At 40.8% G+C, this 16,163-nt stretch overlaps 4 protein-coding genes across 4 annotated transcripts in view; 2 read left to right on the forward strand and 2 right to left on the reverse strand.

Moving 5' to 3' along the window:
* LOC104810986 (auxin response factor 7-like) overlaps positions 1 to 2,794 on the forward strand; it is a 7,355-nt gene extending 4,561 nt beyond the window's left edge. Inside the window, exons 12-14 of the mRNA XM_010537497.2 lie at positions 3 to 1,429; positions 2,221 to 2,411; positions 2,506 to 2,794. Of these exons, the coding sequence (XP_010535799.1) occupies positions 3 to 1,429; positions 2,221 to 2,411; positions 2,506 to 2,686 (1,799 nt within the window). The 3' untranslated portion in view covers positions 2,687 to 2,794. The remainder of the gene's footprint in view (positions 1 to 2; positions 1,430 to 2,220; positions 2,412 to 2,505) is intronic.
* A 246-nt stretch (positions 2,795 to 3,040) lies between these two features.
* On the reverse strand, positions 3,041 to 5,384 carry LOC104810987 (20 kDa chaperonin, chloroplastic-like). The gene is made up of 6 exons (XM_010537498.1): positions 5,256 to 5,384; positions 4,835 to 5,022; positions 4,223 to 4,402; positions 3,662 to 3,817; positions 3,465 to 3,542; positions 3,041 to 3,359 (listed from the first exon to the last, which is right to left on the reverse strand). The coding sequence occupies exons 2-6, from the start codon at positions 5,018 to 5,020 to the stop codon at positions 3,186 to 3,188; spliced, it is 774 nt and encodes a 257-aa protein (XP_010535800.1). The 5' UTR covers positions 5,021 to 5,022; positions 5,256 to 5,384; the 3' UTR covers positions 3,041 to 3,185.
* Positions 5,385 to 5,878: 494 nt separating this feature from the next.
* LOC104810988 (beta-galactosidase 7) lies at positions 5,879 to 9,941 on the reverse strand. Its single transcript, XM_010537499.1, has 15 exons — positions 9,763 to 9,941; positions 9,468 to 9,676; positions 9,302 to 9,368; positions 9,113 to 9,205; positions 8,861 to 9,004; positions 8,468 to 8,662; positions 8,268 to 8,355; positions 8,054 to 8,172; positions 7,807 to 7,968; positions 7,540 to 7,724; positions 7,328 to 7,431; positions 7,129 to 7,238; positions 6,822 to 7,049; positions 6,453 to 6,664; positions 5,879 to 6,363 (listed from the first exon to the last, which is right to left on the reverse strand). Exons 1-15 carry the CDS (start codon positions 9,925 to 9,927, stop codon positions 5,976 to 5,978), a joined length of 2,469 nt encoding a protein of 822 aa, XP_010535801.1. The 5' UTR covers positions 9,928 to 9,941; the 3' UTR covers positions 5,879 to 5,975.
* A 2,474-nt stretch (positions 9,942 to 12,415) lies between these two features.
* LOC104810989 lies at positions 12,416 to 13,696 on the forward strand. The gene is made up of 2 exons (XM_010537500.1): positions 12,416 to 13,027; positions 13,140 to 13,696. The coding sequence occupies exons 1-2, from the start codon at positions 12,495 to 12,497 to the stop codon at positions 13,210 to 13,212; spliced, it is 606 nt and encodes a 201-aa protein (XP_010535802.1). The 5' UTR covers positions 12,416 to 12,494; the 3' UTR covers positions 13,213 to 13,696.
* The last annotated feature ends 2,467 nt before the right edge of the window (positions 13,697 to 16,163 follow it).

Below are 16,163 nucleotides of genomic sequence, written 5' to 3' on the forward strand. Positions count from 1 at the left end.
TTTTACTCAGCAACAGCAGCAGCAGCAGCAGCAGCTACAGCTTCAGCAACAGCAGCAGCAGCAGCAGCTAAAACTGCAGTCACAGCAACAACAGCTGCAACCACAGCAACAGATGCAGCCTCCACAGCCGTCCTTACAACCACATAAGTTGCAGCAACTTGCACAACAGCAACAGCTTTATAATGGTAGTTCACAAGCGCAACAGCTACAAATGGCTTCAGCTTCAATAACAAGCAATACAATCACGCCAAGCCTCATTGTCAGTCAAAGCTTTCAACAGTCTCAGCATCAGCAAACACAAATGCCTTTAGTCACTAGCAACAGCCAACAGCCAAGTCAGGGTAGTGTAAATGAAACCGGCAAGACTTCATCTAATTTGACGACCATACCGCAAGACTCGCAGTTTCAGCCGCGGCAAGTAGAACAGCAAATTTCGGGAATGTTACAACAGTCGTTACCACAGAAAGCTCACCAGGCTCAGGTTCAACAGATATTCCAACAAGGCCTCTTGGACAACCAACCGCATCTACAGTTTCAGTTGCTGCAGAAATTGCAGCAGCAACAACAACAGCAACAGCAACAGCAACAGCAACAGTTGCTTTCACCGGGAAGCTCGCTCTTACAGTCTCAGTTGTTACATCAACAGTTGCAAAACCAGCAACTGCAACAACTTCCGTCCTGTAGCAACAGCTTATCGACATCGACTCTACCGCAATCCATGCAGATTCCGGCAAGCCAGTCTCAGGACAAGCAGAAGCTACTTGAAGGGATCAAACCTTACCCGGGTATCATGGATGGGGACCCGCCTTCCTGTTCAACGTCGCCTTCAACTAACAACTGTCAGGTCTCTTCATCAAACTTGCTCAACAGAAGCCAAAGCGGGCCAGCTGGTTTGGCACCCGACGCAGTGTCCGATGTGTCAGGTAATCTCGTTCACGAGTTTTACAACAAACCCGATATGAGATTGAAGCAAGACCTCGCAAGTTCCCGAGGCTCTGACCCGCAGAAGTTTAAGGTTGGAGTAACAGATCAACTCGAAGCAGCATCCGCATCCGGAACATCGTACTGTCTGGATGGCGGAAACAAGCAACGGAATTTCTCTGCCCCCGCCTTTTGTCTCGACGGAGATGCTGCCCAATCACATCCAAGGAACGGTTTACTTCCCGGAGCTAATGTCGAAAGCTTTGTCCCCGACACCTTTCTTTCGAGGGGATATGATTCTCAGAAAGATCTTCAGAACTTGCTCTCCAGTTATGGAGGAACTACTAATGACATTGGTACGGAGATGTCCACTTCTGCTGCGAGAACTCAATCATTTGGAGTTCCAAACGTTCCGGCAATATCAAACGATGTAGCTGTAAATGATGCTGGAGTTTTGGGCGGTGGGTTGTGGGCCAATCAGACTCAAAGAATGCGAACGTATACGAAGGTTAGTAGTTGCAGGACTAACCTCTTTTTTATCTTTTGTTCAATTTATTAGGGGTGGAGGTGGGTCGGGTACCGACTTTTTTCTGCATATCAGACCTCGATGTTGTCCCCTCGGGTTTCCCACCGACCTATCCGGACTTGGCCCCTCGGGTACCCGAGTTTCATGTACCCGTGGGATGCAGCGAGGGCTCGGGTATCCAGGCGGCGAGGTTACGAAGGTGGTGAGCCTCACTCGGCAATGTCGTGAAGACAAAGATGAGAGGTAAGGAAAGACTTACCCGACAACTGGCGAGAACAAGCGGTGAAGGCGAGACGAGCGACGAGGCGAGGGGTCTTTCGGGCCGCCCTTGAAGATTCGATCGAGACACTAATTTCTCTAGTCTGATTTCAAAACAATCAGATTCAATTATCTGAAATATCGAATCTCGAAACTTCTATAAGAACCCTAATGGTCACCTCTCGCTGCCTCCTTGAGTTCGCTCCTCCTGCCATCTCCCTCTCATGTCTCGTTCAGTCGCTCCTCGCAGCCTCCTCAGCCCACAAACCTCCCCCTTTCTCCCCCTCGGTTTGGGTTACCCGTGGGTACAGATAATTGGCCGACAAAACGAACCAGCGGCTTGGGCCACTGGTTCCTGATGCCGTGCACCTGATCCCGTGTTCGTCGTGGCTCGGATTCTGCGGAATAGATGCCCGTGGGACCCATCTTACCTGTACTCTGACCCAGCCTTACAATTTATATCCTGCACGTGCTCATCTTATTACTTGGTTTGACATTGTCTTGAATCATTACAGGTACAAAAACGTGGTTCAGTAGGAAGATCGATAGATGTCAACAGATACCGAGGTTACGATGAGCTCCGGCACGATCTTGCCCGTATGTTTGGCATCGAAGGACAGTTGGAAGATCCACAAACATCCGACTGGAAACTGGTCTATGTTGATCACGAAAACGACATTCTACTCGTCGGGGATGATCCTTGGGAGTAAGTAGACTTTATCCGTCTCGTATTTTCATGTATTCAACGGAAAAAACACTTGCTTTCTCTAATCTCGGGTTCCGCTTAAATCGGATTGCAGAGAGTTTGTGAACTGCGTTCAAAGCATAAAGATCCTTTCTTCGGCCGAAGTTCAACAGATGAGCCTGGACGGAAACTTCGCCGGTTTATCTGTTCCTAATGAAGCATGCAGCGGCGGTGACAGCGGGAACGGTTGGAGAGGTCACTACGGCGACAATTCGGCCGCCTCGTTTAATCGGTGAAAGATAAAGATTGTCAGAGATTCTTTCCCAGTTTGTAACATAACTGGTTTCAAATTGAGTGGAATTTACACGATAATAGATTATTTCCGAGGGGCAAAAGCTAGTCTAGTCTGTGTCACTGTGCCCGGTTTGCATGTCAAGCAGGAAACCTACAACGGGTTGAGTTCGAATTTCGTCGGCTAATCAACAACGGGAGAGGGCGAGCTGACGAGGGATCTCGTTGATACTCAAAACTCATATATCCAACCTCTACAAGACCGATAATTCGACCGAAAAACCCATCCTCTTGACTAAGGCTGAATACGTGAAAAATTTCGAATACCCGACCCATACCCATCCTTAAAAGACAGGAGCAAGACACATCATATGACATCGACATTTTTGAAAATCGGTCTCTGCATTAAGGTAGAAGGCTCAAGCCATTATGAGAAATTTTCCATATTTTTGGATCCAGACCAAAACAACAGCGATTTGCCAATCTTCTAAGCACAACACCAAACTAAGAGAGAATGGCCATCACATCTGAAGCTCTGAGAGCAATGTAGTCGGAACCATCTTTCCCTTTGAAGTCGTTACCCGCGTACTTGGAGTAAAGAACCGTCGTTCCCGCAGATACCGACAGCGGTTTTCGGTTACCTTCCTCGTCTAGAGATCCCGGCCCAACTGCTATGACCTGCAGCCGTGTTAAAATTCGATCACAAGTCTTTACATTTTGTGCATGAATCGATGGAGAGATCGATGAGAAAGCATCTCGGATTCTCGGGCCGTTAACTATTACCGTTCCAATGGAAGGTTTCTCTTTGGTAGTTTCGGTTAGCAACAATCCTCCAGCCGTTTTCTCCTCTGCCTCCGCAACCTGAAAACGTAAATTTCCACTTTAGGTTTCCTCCTCCGTTGATGTTTCGGGGTGTTGAACTTGCGACGGAAAGATAGTCGATAAAGAGAGATTTTTCAATGAAAGGTATCAAAACAAACCTTGATAAAGACCCGATCGTTCAAAGGCTTGAGATCCTTGATATCATCGGTTTCGAGAATGCCCACGATATCGTCTTCCTTAAGAATGAGATGCTTTGATTCGTCAAACTCCACCTCAGTTCCCGCGTACTTGGAGTAGACAACTTGTGTGCCGGTCTACATTCAGAAAAAATAATTTTGTATGATGAGACAGAACACAACGAACAATCTAGGGATGAGCATGGGTCGACTACCCGAGATCTTCGGGTAGGATACCCAAGAAAATTTTAGGATGCCCGAACTGGAGTTTAAATATGAAATCTCGAAATTTTTCAAAATAAATATCATATATTAGGAATCCGAACCCAAAATTTTAGTAGGTTTATATATAATATATCTAAAATCTAAGGGCAAAAAAGTCATTTTACTATTTATTCGGTATCCACCGTAATACTCGGTCTCGAACCCAACTATCCGAACCTGATTTTCGGGGTATCTTTTCATCTCATATAGTGCTTGGGTACCCAAATTTCGGGTTTTTTTTTTTGAGGATGAGAGATGTTAAGGAGAGTGAAAGTGTACCTTAATAGAGATTTCAACTTTCGTCTTCCCGACCGTTCTTCCCTCACCGACGGCAACAACTTCCCCTCCTTGAGGCTTCGATTGAGCGGTAGACGGAAGTAAGATGCCTCCCACAGTCTTTTCCTCTGTTTCCTTGATCTTAACCAACACTCTATCCCCCAAAGGCTTAACCGAAGTAAACTGCAAATTTCATACAGAAAACAAAAAGCAAAATGAACGAGAGAAACCTAGCACTGATCAAAGCAATAGACAATGGCTAACTTAACTTAGAAGACGAGTACACTTATTTATTACGATGACACAAGCTAAACTGAATTCGATATCAGACACATTGCTATTCAGAGACCGAACTTGCATATGAATCTAGAAAGATCTAAACTATAATATCCGCCGATATCAAACCGGGTGCATTGCAGGCAAGATGGAATCATTATAAAATCGGTGAAACCTTGAAGAACCCTGATGAAAGCATTCAACAATATCCATTGAGTCACACATAAAAAAGGTATCGAAACATTCAGGCAACTTCCACACGATCACTCGAATGCCCATCCAGACTTCGAAGCAAGCGAAATCACATGCGGAGAACAGAAGCTAAGAAACGAGCATCACCTTAGGAGCAACAACCGCAGCAGCGTTGACGACCAAACCACGGAAGTGGTTTCTCTTAAGACCTCCTAGTTTCACACATCCGCCGAAAGAAGACAATTTGACATTCGTGGGTTTCAGACCTTCGAATGAGGCCAAGCTCTTGGCAGATACTGTCACCGATGATGCTGTTAAATAGGTTGTCGCCATTTCTGCAATCCGAACAAAACACAGAAAACCCTCTAAATACCCTTCAAGCTCTAACTACAAATGTGGGACCTTTTCCCTGAGATTCTTAATATTATCTAAATTCCATTACAAATTCAGTTCAAGCCCAATCGCCATTGCAGAAATCAGATTACACGAGTTTCCTATCGTTTGATTCGAATTTGGGTTAAATCGAGATTAACAAGAATGTTAAAATCGAAGATTAGAAATTTCATACCTGGGAAAAGGGAGAAACAGATTAAGAATTGGACGGGTAAGGGAGGTGGAGAAAGATCAAACCCTAAAAATGCGACACTTTGAATTGAAGTTGCAGTGAGACCAAAGTGAGAGACCCGTCTATTATCCGTTAGCAGGCAGAGTTCTAGAACCCTCTATGCCTCACGCGCCTGAGCTGGGTGGGTTTCAATTTCTAACCCAACGGGTCGGGTCGATCCGAATTTCAGATTTTGTTTGTTTTTTTAATAAAGATTTTGGGGTTTCATTGAAATGGCCCCTCCTTTGAGATGGATTTTTTTTTTCATGATTTTTGGATGGATAGACTAGATTTGATCAATGATAAATTGATTTTAAGAAAAATCAAGTTGAATAAAAATTTAAATAGAGTTTTTTAAAATTTGGTTCAATTTTTACTAATACTATTGGAGTTGATTTTAACGATGATAATTCGAGAATCAGTAAAATTAAAAAATCTACATACTTATATATTTCTTAATATATAATTAACTATATACATCATTATTTAATTCAATTGATCTTATTTCATTACACAAAATACTCATCTTATTTCTTTTCATTTGAACAGAAAAATTCCAAGAACAAACACATTTAAAAATGGCCAAATTTTATTAATTAACATAAACTTACTTCCATAATCCTAGTTTATTACAATCTTGATGCAAAAAGTCAAAAAAATCCAAAGATAATCAAATAAAAAAACTTAACATACAGCTTCAACGACTAAACTCTTTACCGAATCTCCACAATCTGCAGCTCCAAACATCTTGGAAGAGGCTTCGAGTTGACATGTCATTTTTCCGATACATTCCTCGGTGACAAGTTTCAGAGCATCTTTATCTCCTTCACATGTTCCTTTTGCAAACGACCCACACTTCCCTGTTGGATTACCGAAATTAACGAACTTAATATCTGAGATCTTCTTGCCATTGCATGAAAGCTCGATCACGTTGTTCTCATCAGCCTTTGCACAGACTGAACCCACACTCATCGTCTTGAAGCTCGCCATTGTCGGATCTCCACCCATTTCTTCGAGGAGTGCGAGAACGTTTTCACCGTTCTCGTTGAGGAATGCTCGTGGAACGTGGTACCTAGAAGTATATTACAGTTAATTAATTTGTATCTTTTCGAGTAAGAAGTTTGAAAACGTGGTTCGTTTTTTGGGGGAGAGATTTCTTACAGTGTTTGAGTCGGTTCGCCACATTTAAATGTGCATTTGTTGCTGTCGTAAGGGCCACGATAATCGCATTCGTCACTGCAGCCATCGTCCGAAGCTTTGAAACTCGGCCAGTACCGTCCAATGCTCTTACCATTGATCCATGCCTCACCTTTTCCGAGTCCGTGAAGGTCCACAACCACTGGATCGCTTCCAGAAGGAGTCTTGAACGATGTCTGAATCAATGTTTTCGAAGAAATATAAGAAGAATTGTGTTCTTTCAGTGTGATTGAAATTAGAGTAAGTAATGGGAATCTAAAATCTCGAGTTTATGACTCCCCACGAGTCGAGTGTTCGATATCAGACCGAAAATTTTGTTGTTGAATTTCTTACCTTGTACCATGTGAGCATTCTGGATGTGGGGAGTTTTTCTGTCGACCATTTGAAGTTGCTGCCAGAATCTGGGCTGAAAACTTTGCTCTCAACACCGTTTAATCCGACCTTGTATTCCCACGGATGCGCCGAAAGATCTTTTTCGATTCTCTCATCGCCTTTGTATCCGACTATCATCACCGGACCATTGATTCCGGCCGGACTCTTCTCAAAGAACGGTCCATAGTTCTGAAAAGAATCACTTCATTAACATTTTGAGTTGAAATAATGATCATGAAAACTACTTATGATGATTTTTTTTCCCGACCTGGAATCCAACGGTGACACTGAGCAGCGCTATACGGTTAGTCCCGGGAGCAAGTTCGATGCTTTTCTCGAAATCGTAGTCATATTTTCCGTCTTCCACGAAATGGGTACCTGAAAAAGTTTCACACTTTGAGATTTGTACCATTCAATGTGTTCATCAGGAATTAATAATTTCAAAACATTACTAGAGTACTACTCACCAACGTGTTTTCCATTGACGTAAGCATGAAGAACGTGAGCGTTGCTATGTACACGAAGACTCATGTTGCGGCTCCAGATCGGGTCATCCTTTTCGAGACGAACCCTGATCCGATATCGGAACGTTAACAATCATAACGAAGATTACGAAAACTCGGTTGATATATACGGAAAAGAGTTGATATATATATATATATATAGTTCTGTTCATTACCTGGTCATGTACCAAAGATAGTCACTAGCATCATTAGCAAAGTCTTTCTGATCGAACAGGTAATCCGCAACCACGTCTCCTTTGCCTTTAACGATGGTTTGCTCCGCGATCTCGGGCCTCCAGCTCCATCGAATCCCGCCAACATCGGCATCTTGAGTAGCCATAACCGATTCTTGAGTGTTCACCTGCAAAGATTCTCTATATTATTCCGAATTCTCATCGACGAAAGAACGAGTTTTCGGACAGAAAATACAAGATTATTCTCACCTTTGCGGTGTTGTAAGCCACGTTCTTGCAGTCGGGAAGAACGCTGACCGACCAAGCCGGGACGCTGTACTGATTCCCTTGGAAGCTCACCAATGCATCGGCCGTCGTGTTAGAGTTGCTGATAAAGCAGCTCGACCCTTCTTTCATCGCGTAAATCGTCGCCTTTCGAACAGATTCATCATGCCAAAAACGTCATAACGACGATACGGAAAAGCTAAAATGAGGGGAGAAAAGGCGGTGTTCTTACCGTTACGTCGTTTCCGAAGTCGATATCGGATATGTTTCCGTAAGTGAGAGACTTCTCCATCGATTTCAACACGTTGTGGAGCTGTTTCAAGTGTCCCCATTTCGGTTGGTTCAAGTTACCTTTACAAAATCGATGAAACCAAAACATAAGAAACCGTACTTAATATATCGATCGATATGCAATATTTACCCGGAAAAACGAGCGAATTACATACCGAATTCATCGAGAGGAGCATGGTAATCGTATGAAGTAGTTATGTATGGACCTCCTGCTGTTCTTCCAAAGTTGGTACCACCGTGGTACTGAAAACAAAAAGTTCGAATTCGAATCAAAACGTTACAAACATTTTAAATAAATTCGGACAAACTGATGTTAAGACAAGAGTATATATTATACTGTCATGATCATGTATACCATGTAATAGTTCTGGAAGGTTCCACCGGTTTGGAAGAAGCGAGCGACGGCGTAGGAAAGATCTTCGGCTGTTCTGAAAGGGTGTTTCCCTCCCCAGTTCTTGAACCAACCGGTCCAGTTTTCGGTCCACATTTTCGGGTTGCTCGGGTTTGTCGGTTTGTAATCATGACAATAGAATCCGTTGCACGTTTCGATCTACAATACAACGAAAACAAGAAACGGAGATTAAAATCGTCAAATGAAGAAACTTAAAATTCTGCATCTGAATTTTGGATATTGTTTGATCAAGAAACGCACAGATACAAAATCTTGATTTTTTTAGGTTACCGAATCTATATCGACATAGTAGTCGGGTATCTGAATTTCGGGTATATTTTGCTCGGGCCTACTTACCATAGGTTCGGGAGCATCCTTTTCTTGGCACATAATCCACGGAACACCGATATCTAGAGAGTCCGCCATGTTAGAACACCAGTCGATGTAAGCCTTACCCGCTGCTCCATAGGAATCTATCACGTTCCCGTACTCATTCTCGATCTGAAAACGCAAAAAATTTCGATGTTAGATTCAGATTAAGCCGTGATTCAGAAAGTGATATGAACAAATGTATATATATATATATGTTTATATATTATACATATATACCTGAGCAAGAATGATTGGACCGCCTTGTGCAGCAAAGAGATTCTCACGCTTCATCATGTCTACTATCAAAGTTGTGAAGTTTTGCATTTCGTTCTAATAACCAAAAAAACGTCACAAATTCTTAATTCTACGTATTCTGTGGATTCAAAGAAATCAATGTGAGAATTACATAAAAACATAATTAGATACCATGAAATCGGTGTTGGTGGTTCTGAATTCCACGCTGTTCATGTTGTGCAACCACATCGGGAATCCACTGTAACAACCAAATGCAATGTCAAGATTCTATACACACATATACATATATGTATATACATTCATGTATATTATGTGCATAAAGAACTGTGGAACGAACCCGTAATTCCACTCCGCACAAACGTACGGTCCGATGCGGAGAACGGCGTAGAGACCGGCGTCTTGGACGGTCTTGATGAACCGGACGAGATCGAGATTGCCGGAGAACTCGTATTGCCTGCGAGCAGGTTCGTGGGCGTTCCAGAAAACGTACGTCTCGATCGCGTCTAGTCCCCCGTCTTTGGCTTTGTTTATCAAATCCGGCCACATCTATAATATGACCAAAAACAAAACGTTCACGTATGAAAATTGCATGAACACATGCATGCATGTATATATATGTTTATATAGTTTACGTCGGCGGTGCTTCGTGGGTAATGAATTGAACCGGAGATGAGAATTCTGCGCTGTCCATCAATGGTGATTGCCCGTTCGTCGTGAGAGACGATGGTCGAATGAGCAGAAGAAATGAAGAATACGACAAGCAAGAAGGACAAGACAGAAGAAGTGAAGTGTTTCATGTTTTATGCTTTGTCACTCGAGAGAACAAGTGATTTTGGATATGGTGAAGGCTCGTATTTATAGATAAATTAAAAAATATATATATCCAATCAAATCTTTTTAAAATCTATTGAAACTGAAAAATTAAATTGATTTAGCCGATAAATCATGAGAAATATTCAAATGTAAAATAAATCTCAACCTCCCAAGATATTAGTCGTCTAATTACTTGGTCAATCCATAAGTTTGAATTTACCTATTTAAATTGGAGGTGGATTTTTTATACATAATTGAATAAAACCGAATATCATATAATTCTATATTCAAATCCAATTGGATCTGAATTGATTGTGATTACGATTGTATTTCTGTGTTTTTTTTTATAAAATCGATAACACGAATTTTAAAATTATCGAACCAAATGAATAATCATTAATTTTATCCAGACGGCCCGTTTCTATATTTTTTCATGCCATTCTAATATAATGGAAATTACTTTCCAAAATGTGAGGAATTGCTATGAGATTTTGTAAGATTTGAATTTAGATTTTAAATTTAGCAATAAAAAAGGATTTAATCAATATGATTATAAGGTCAGTATGCATACATGCATGCATATTTGAACAATTCGTTAGATATTGGTTAAAATATTTTCGTATATCCTGAAGTTTGTTGATAAATTGGTCAACGCATAACTTTCAAACTATCCAATATTGTTATCAAAAAAATTCAAGCTTAATAAAAAGTTCTAAAACAAACTGTTTACCGAGAAAAATAAAATAAAAAAAATAAAATTTTAGAAATTTTTTTTATAAAATATCGTATTTGAATACCGAAAAAAAATAAAATTTTCGGAAAAAAAAATATAACATTTTTCTCTGTTATTTGTTGAGATTTTCCGTCACTATTATTGCAACAATATTTTTTATCACCTTCTTGCAGCATACCCTCGAACAGTTACTTTTGAGTAATTATAATTATAAAACGAGGCGTTGAATAAATTAATATTTATATAAATGCGATAAGATTGAATTTTAATTAAAAAAAAACAAAATTTAAAATTTAATTTATCTCGAACACTAATAAAACGATTGATCTAATATTATTTGTATTTATAAATTTGATAGAATAAAAGTTTCCAAAATATTCATAATCTCATTAACATTTTTTTTAATATTCAAAAAACATATTACAGTGTTCACTGGTTATATTCTTGTTGAATATATATAAACCGATAAAGGGTAAAAGAGTAACTTCGTATGCGAATCTGAGTCAGCAAAATAAGTGGAGTTACTATGAAGCTGTAGATGTGTGCCACGTTTCCTGCATCCCATCAAAGTGCTCAAGGAATCTTTTCTTTTAAAAGCAAGTGGGTCCCTTTGTCCACGTCAGCTGTCTCCGTTGATTTTGAGGACTGTGCATTTCGGTTCGGTTTTTCGAAACCGGACCGAATCGAACTGTTAAAACGGTATTTTTTTTAATCCGGAACCGCTGTTATTTTCCGAATGGTACCATTTTTAGAGAACCGAATTTTCTCAGAATCGAACCAAACCGAACCGAATTTTAAAAATCCCGAAAAACCGAATATTTTTAAAGGAAATCTATCATTTTTTTTAATAAAACCCGGAATCAAACCGAACCGATACTAAACCCGAACCGAACCGAACCGAATACAATAAAAAACCCGATTGGTACCTATTTTTTAAAATCGAAAGAACCGAACCGATCCATTCCGAACCGTTTCCCGAAATATCCACCCCTAATTTCGACACTTTATTTATTAATTTCTCTTATTTATTTTCTTTTGCAAAATATATTGCGTCCATGGACACCGCATCATTTAATTATCAATTTTAAAACATCTGCATTTTTTTTTTGTATTCTAATTTTAAAATATATTTCAAAACACAGATGCTTCTATAAATAAGCACACAAATTATGTGCAGAGAAAGCAAATTAAGATCACCACAGCTTGATTGATTAACTGTCCTATCATATTATTAAATCGTACAAACATATAAAAAATTGAATTGTAACATCTGTACCAATTTTTAATAAAATATTAATGTGGGTTTTTACGGGGAAAATATGCCAATCATCTTCTAATTATATGACTTAAGCCAAATGACACACACACGCACTAACACAAAATTTATAATTTTCATTATCTCAAAATACATTTGTTACATAATATATTTTTATCATATTTTTGCGATTTTATATTGATGAATGTAATTAATAATTTCCGTGCTATATTTCTTTTGTACTAAAAGTAATTTAATAAAATCTTGTAAAAAATTTAGAGGATAGAAACACAATGTTTAACTTTTATTTGTTGCAGATTAATCTATTATTATGTTTGACACAATATTTCTTAAAATTGAATATAAATTTTAGATTTTGTGTGCCAAAATCTCTTTCTTACTTTCTCTCTCCCCACTTATAATAAGCGCAAGATATATATATATATATGTATGCCCGATTTCACGAATAGAAGTAGAGGAAAAATCTCTCTCTCTCTCTCATCTCTTTCTTTCCTTGTGGAGGTTTCTTCTTCTCCTCCTTGTATTGTTGAATCTCTTCCGAGATGCTCAGGGAAAGAATTCATCCGATGATCGGAAAATTGTCGGAGCTTCTCGTGTCGGTTAACCGATCAACCCCTTTTTCCGATTCCATTTCCATGACGACAGGTCCAAGAACCCCTCTTGATTTCAAGATTTTCCCAAAGATTTCTCCGAGAAACAACGCAAACAGATTCCACGGCCACAATATCGACGGGGTCGGTCTTGGAATCGTCGCGGCACTCGACAATTCCAGCTCGAGAACGAGCGTTCGCCGGTTCGGAGAACACCCGGGTAACCGACCCGGTTCCGATCCCGTTCCCATCATGGTGAACAGCAGAAGATGGAGCGATGATGATAATGATTATACGTATGTGACATGCCATCATGGGGCTGATGGATCTTGTACTAGGGTTTACAGAGATGGGTTCGAGTGTTCCGCAAGAAAGAACCTCGATGAACCGCCGGAAAGTTCGCCGGAGTTTGAGGGTTTGGATTTCCTCAACGCATGTTTCTTGTGCCGGAAGAAACTTCACGGTCTAGACATATACATCTACCGGTAAAAGAAATTAATTATATATATACATATATAAATTATTATTTTTCAAAATAATGAAAATATTTTTATAAAATACATAATCTAAATCATGATTGCTTTTATTTTGTTACAGAGGAGAGAGAGCATTTTGTAGAGACGAGTGTAGATCGGTTTATATAACCAACGAGGAACGAAAAGAGGTGTAGGTCGGAATTTCCTTCATCTCCTGACACCGCCGGCAGAATTTCCCACGCCGGCGTTCTAGTCATTTAGCCCTAATTATCCTGCTTCCGGCAACTATATATATATACACACACACACATACTTTACCCCAAAAAAACTATATATATATATATATTAATAATTCCGAATAGATAGATATGTAAGGCTATATACAGTAAATTATGAGGAAAAAATTGAGAAATTTTGATGATGTGGAAAAATGAAAAGATGACATTGTGCTCTTTGTAAAGAGGACAGTTCATGTTTTTTCTTAATATTGGTTCTGTACGAATTAATTAAATATAAATATTTGTTGGAAGCATTCTTCGTCCAAACCCGCTGATCAGTTTGGAGGCTTCCAAAGCCTCGGAATGAAGCAGAGTCTCTGAGGGGTATTTTGGGAAAGTGTAAAGGACGCGTTATGAGTCCTAGGGTTTTCGGGTTTTCAGAACAGATTGCGTTTTCGGTCTTCTCTCAATTCCAAGAAAAGAAAATTATTGATCTCCTGCCCCCGCCGGCAGAATTTCCCACGCCGGCGTTCTAGTCATTTAGCCCTAATTATCCTGCTTCCGGCAACTATATATATATACACACACACACATACTTTACCCCAAAAAAACTATATATATATATATATTAATAATTCCGAATAGATAGATATGTAAGGCTATATACAGTAAATTATGAGGAAAAAATTGAGAAATTTTGATGATGTGGAAAAATGAAAAGATGACATTGTGCTCTTTGTAAAGAGGACAGTTCATGTTTTTTCTTAATATTGGTTCTGTACGAATTAATTAAATATAAATATTTGTTGGAAGCATTCTTCGTCCAAACCCGCTGATCAGTTTGGAGGCTTCCAAAGCCTCGGAATGAAGCAGAGTCTCTGAGGGGTATTTTGGGAAAGTGTAAAGGACGCGTTATGAGTCCTAGGGTTTTCGGGTTTTCAGAACAGATTGCGTTTTCGGTCTTCTCTCTAGGTTTTCTTCTCTCTCTCTCTCTCTTGGCGAACTTCGGTTCTCCGGTTGCGCTGTAGTCGACTCCGGTCGATTCTCCGGCGTGTTTCTGTGTTGTACCTAGCAAATAGCGGTTCCCTCTTCCCGAGACGTAGGCACCGAGCGTTAGAGCTCGGTACCGAACTCGTAACTCCGGTGTCTCCTTTCTTTTTCTGTTCTTGAGCACACACGAGCGAATCGGAGACGAATCGGTGAGGGATCGCGGTCGAAATACTCTACAAGTGGTATCAGAGCCTGGTTAAGGCGAGGTTCGGTGGATTCGGCGGTCAAGTCGAAGCCGAGGTGAGTCAAGGTACGTCGGTATTTGGTCTGAACTTTCTGATCTGGTGCGTGAGTTGTTTCAGGCGAAAGAAACAAGGTAGTCGAGGCCGTCTCAGTGTAGATCGGCGTTCGAAACCAGCGGAAAAGTTCAGATCGTCGGCGGAGAGAGGTAAGGTTTCCCGGATCTAACTCGATCTGAGTGAATCAGTCGAGTTTAGACTCCGAAGAGGTGAGTTTTTGCCTAGTTCTGGGCTAGATCTAGGTTGGGGAGGGAAAACCGGTGAAGAACCGGTGTTTTCCGGCAGTTTTCGGTCGTGACTCTTTCTGAGTCGCGACTGAGTCGGGAAACGGGTGAGTCAACGTCCGAGTTGACCGGGTTAACTCGGCGGCTACGCTTCCGAAATTAGGGTTTTTCTGGTTTAATCCGGTTTAGCCGGTTAAATCGGAATTGTCTAATTGGACCGGGCTCGATTTAAAATCGAACCGGTTTAGTCGGGTTAGGTCAAAGGTTGACCAGATTTCTGGTCAACAGTTGACCGGGTTAGAAAAACCGGATCGGTTCAGGTCAATTGGACCGGTTCAGGTCCGGTTTGGGGTCAATTTGACCGGTTCAGACCGGTTCGAGTCAATTTAGGTCCGGTTCGGGATAACCCAGACCGGTTTAGGTCAATCTAGGACCGGTTTAGGACAATAGAGTCCGGTTTAGGTCAATTTAGATTGGGATTGGGCCGGTTTAGGTCTGATTAGGGTCTGATTTGTCCAAATAGGGCTGGGTTTGTCCGGTTTAGGGTCTGTATCGATTAGAATAGGTCTAGATTGGTCGGTTTAGGGTCAGGACTGTCTGATTAGGACTTAAATTGGTTGGTTTTAGGTCTGATTGGTTCGATTGGGTTAGATAGAGTCCGGTTCTTAGGGCATTCTGTCTGGTATAGGGTATTTAGGATCTGTATAGGTCGATCTATCCTAGGTAAAGGCAGATTAGATCTGCGGTAGACTTTGGTTACCTGTCTTCAGTCATAGAGTCCAGTAATTCTGTCCGGTTAGGCCTGAATAGGAGGATTTGGCTGAACTAGGTGAGTGAGAAGTCGGTATTAGGGATAAAATCAATAGGTACAGGTCTGTTAAGGTTGATTTTAGGTCTAGATTAGGTCTGATCAGATTTAATTAGGTCGGTTTAGACTTAGTTTAGATCTGATTAGGTTAAATCAAGTCTGATCAGGGGTAGGTAAGTCAATATTGGGTTGATTTAGGTCTGATTAGGACTTAGGGGGACAGAATAGACTCGGTTTAGGTCTGATCTAGGTTGGTTAGGTCAGTGTTAGCCTTGGAGTAGGTCTGATTAGACGTAATCAGGTCTTAGGTAGGCAGGTTTAGAGTCTATTAGGTCTGGTAGGTTGAAAAATACCTAGGTTTAGGTCCTCTTAGGATCGGTCTTGCTCCTTAGGTCTGGTTTTAGGTGCTCCTAGTGTCGGGTTAGTCATTCCCAGGTTAGTTTCGTTCTGGGTAGGTCTAGTGCATCCTCGGGTTAGAGATTAGGTTTCCTATTATGATGTCTGCCCCTCTGTATCGCGGCCTTGACGTCGAGAAGTTCGACGGCAAGGGAGACTTCTCCTTATGGAAGGAGAAGATGTCCATTAGCTTAGAGATCTTAGGGTTAG

The sequence above is a fragment of the Tarenaya hassleriana genome, unplaced genomic scaffold (genome assembly GCF_000463585.1).
Source record: "Tarenaya hassleriana unplaced genomic scaffold, ASM46358v1 Cleome19, whole genome shotgun sequence".
In the NCBI taxonomy this organism is placed as follows: domain Eukaryota; kingdom Viridiplantae; phylum Streptophyta; class Magnoliopsida; order Brassicales; family Cleomaceae; genus Tarenaya; species Tarenaya hassleriana.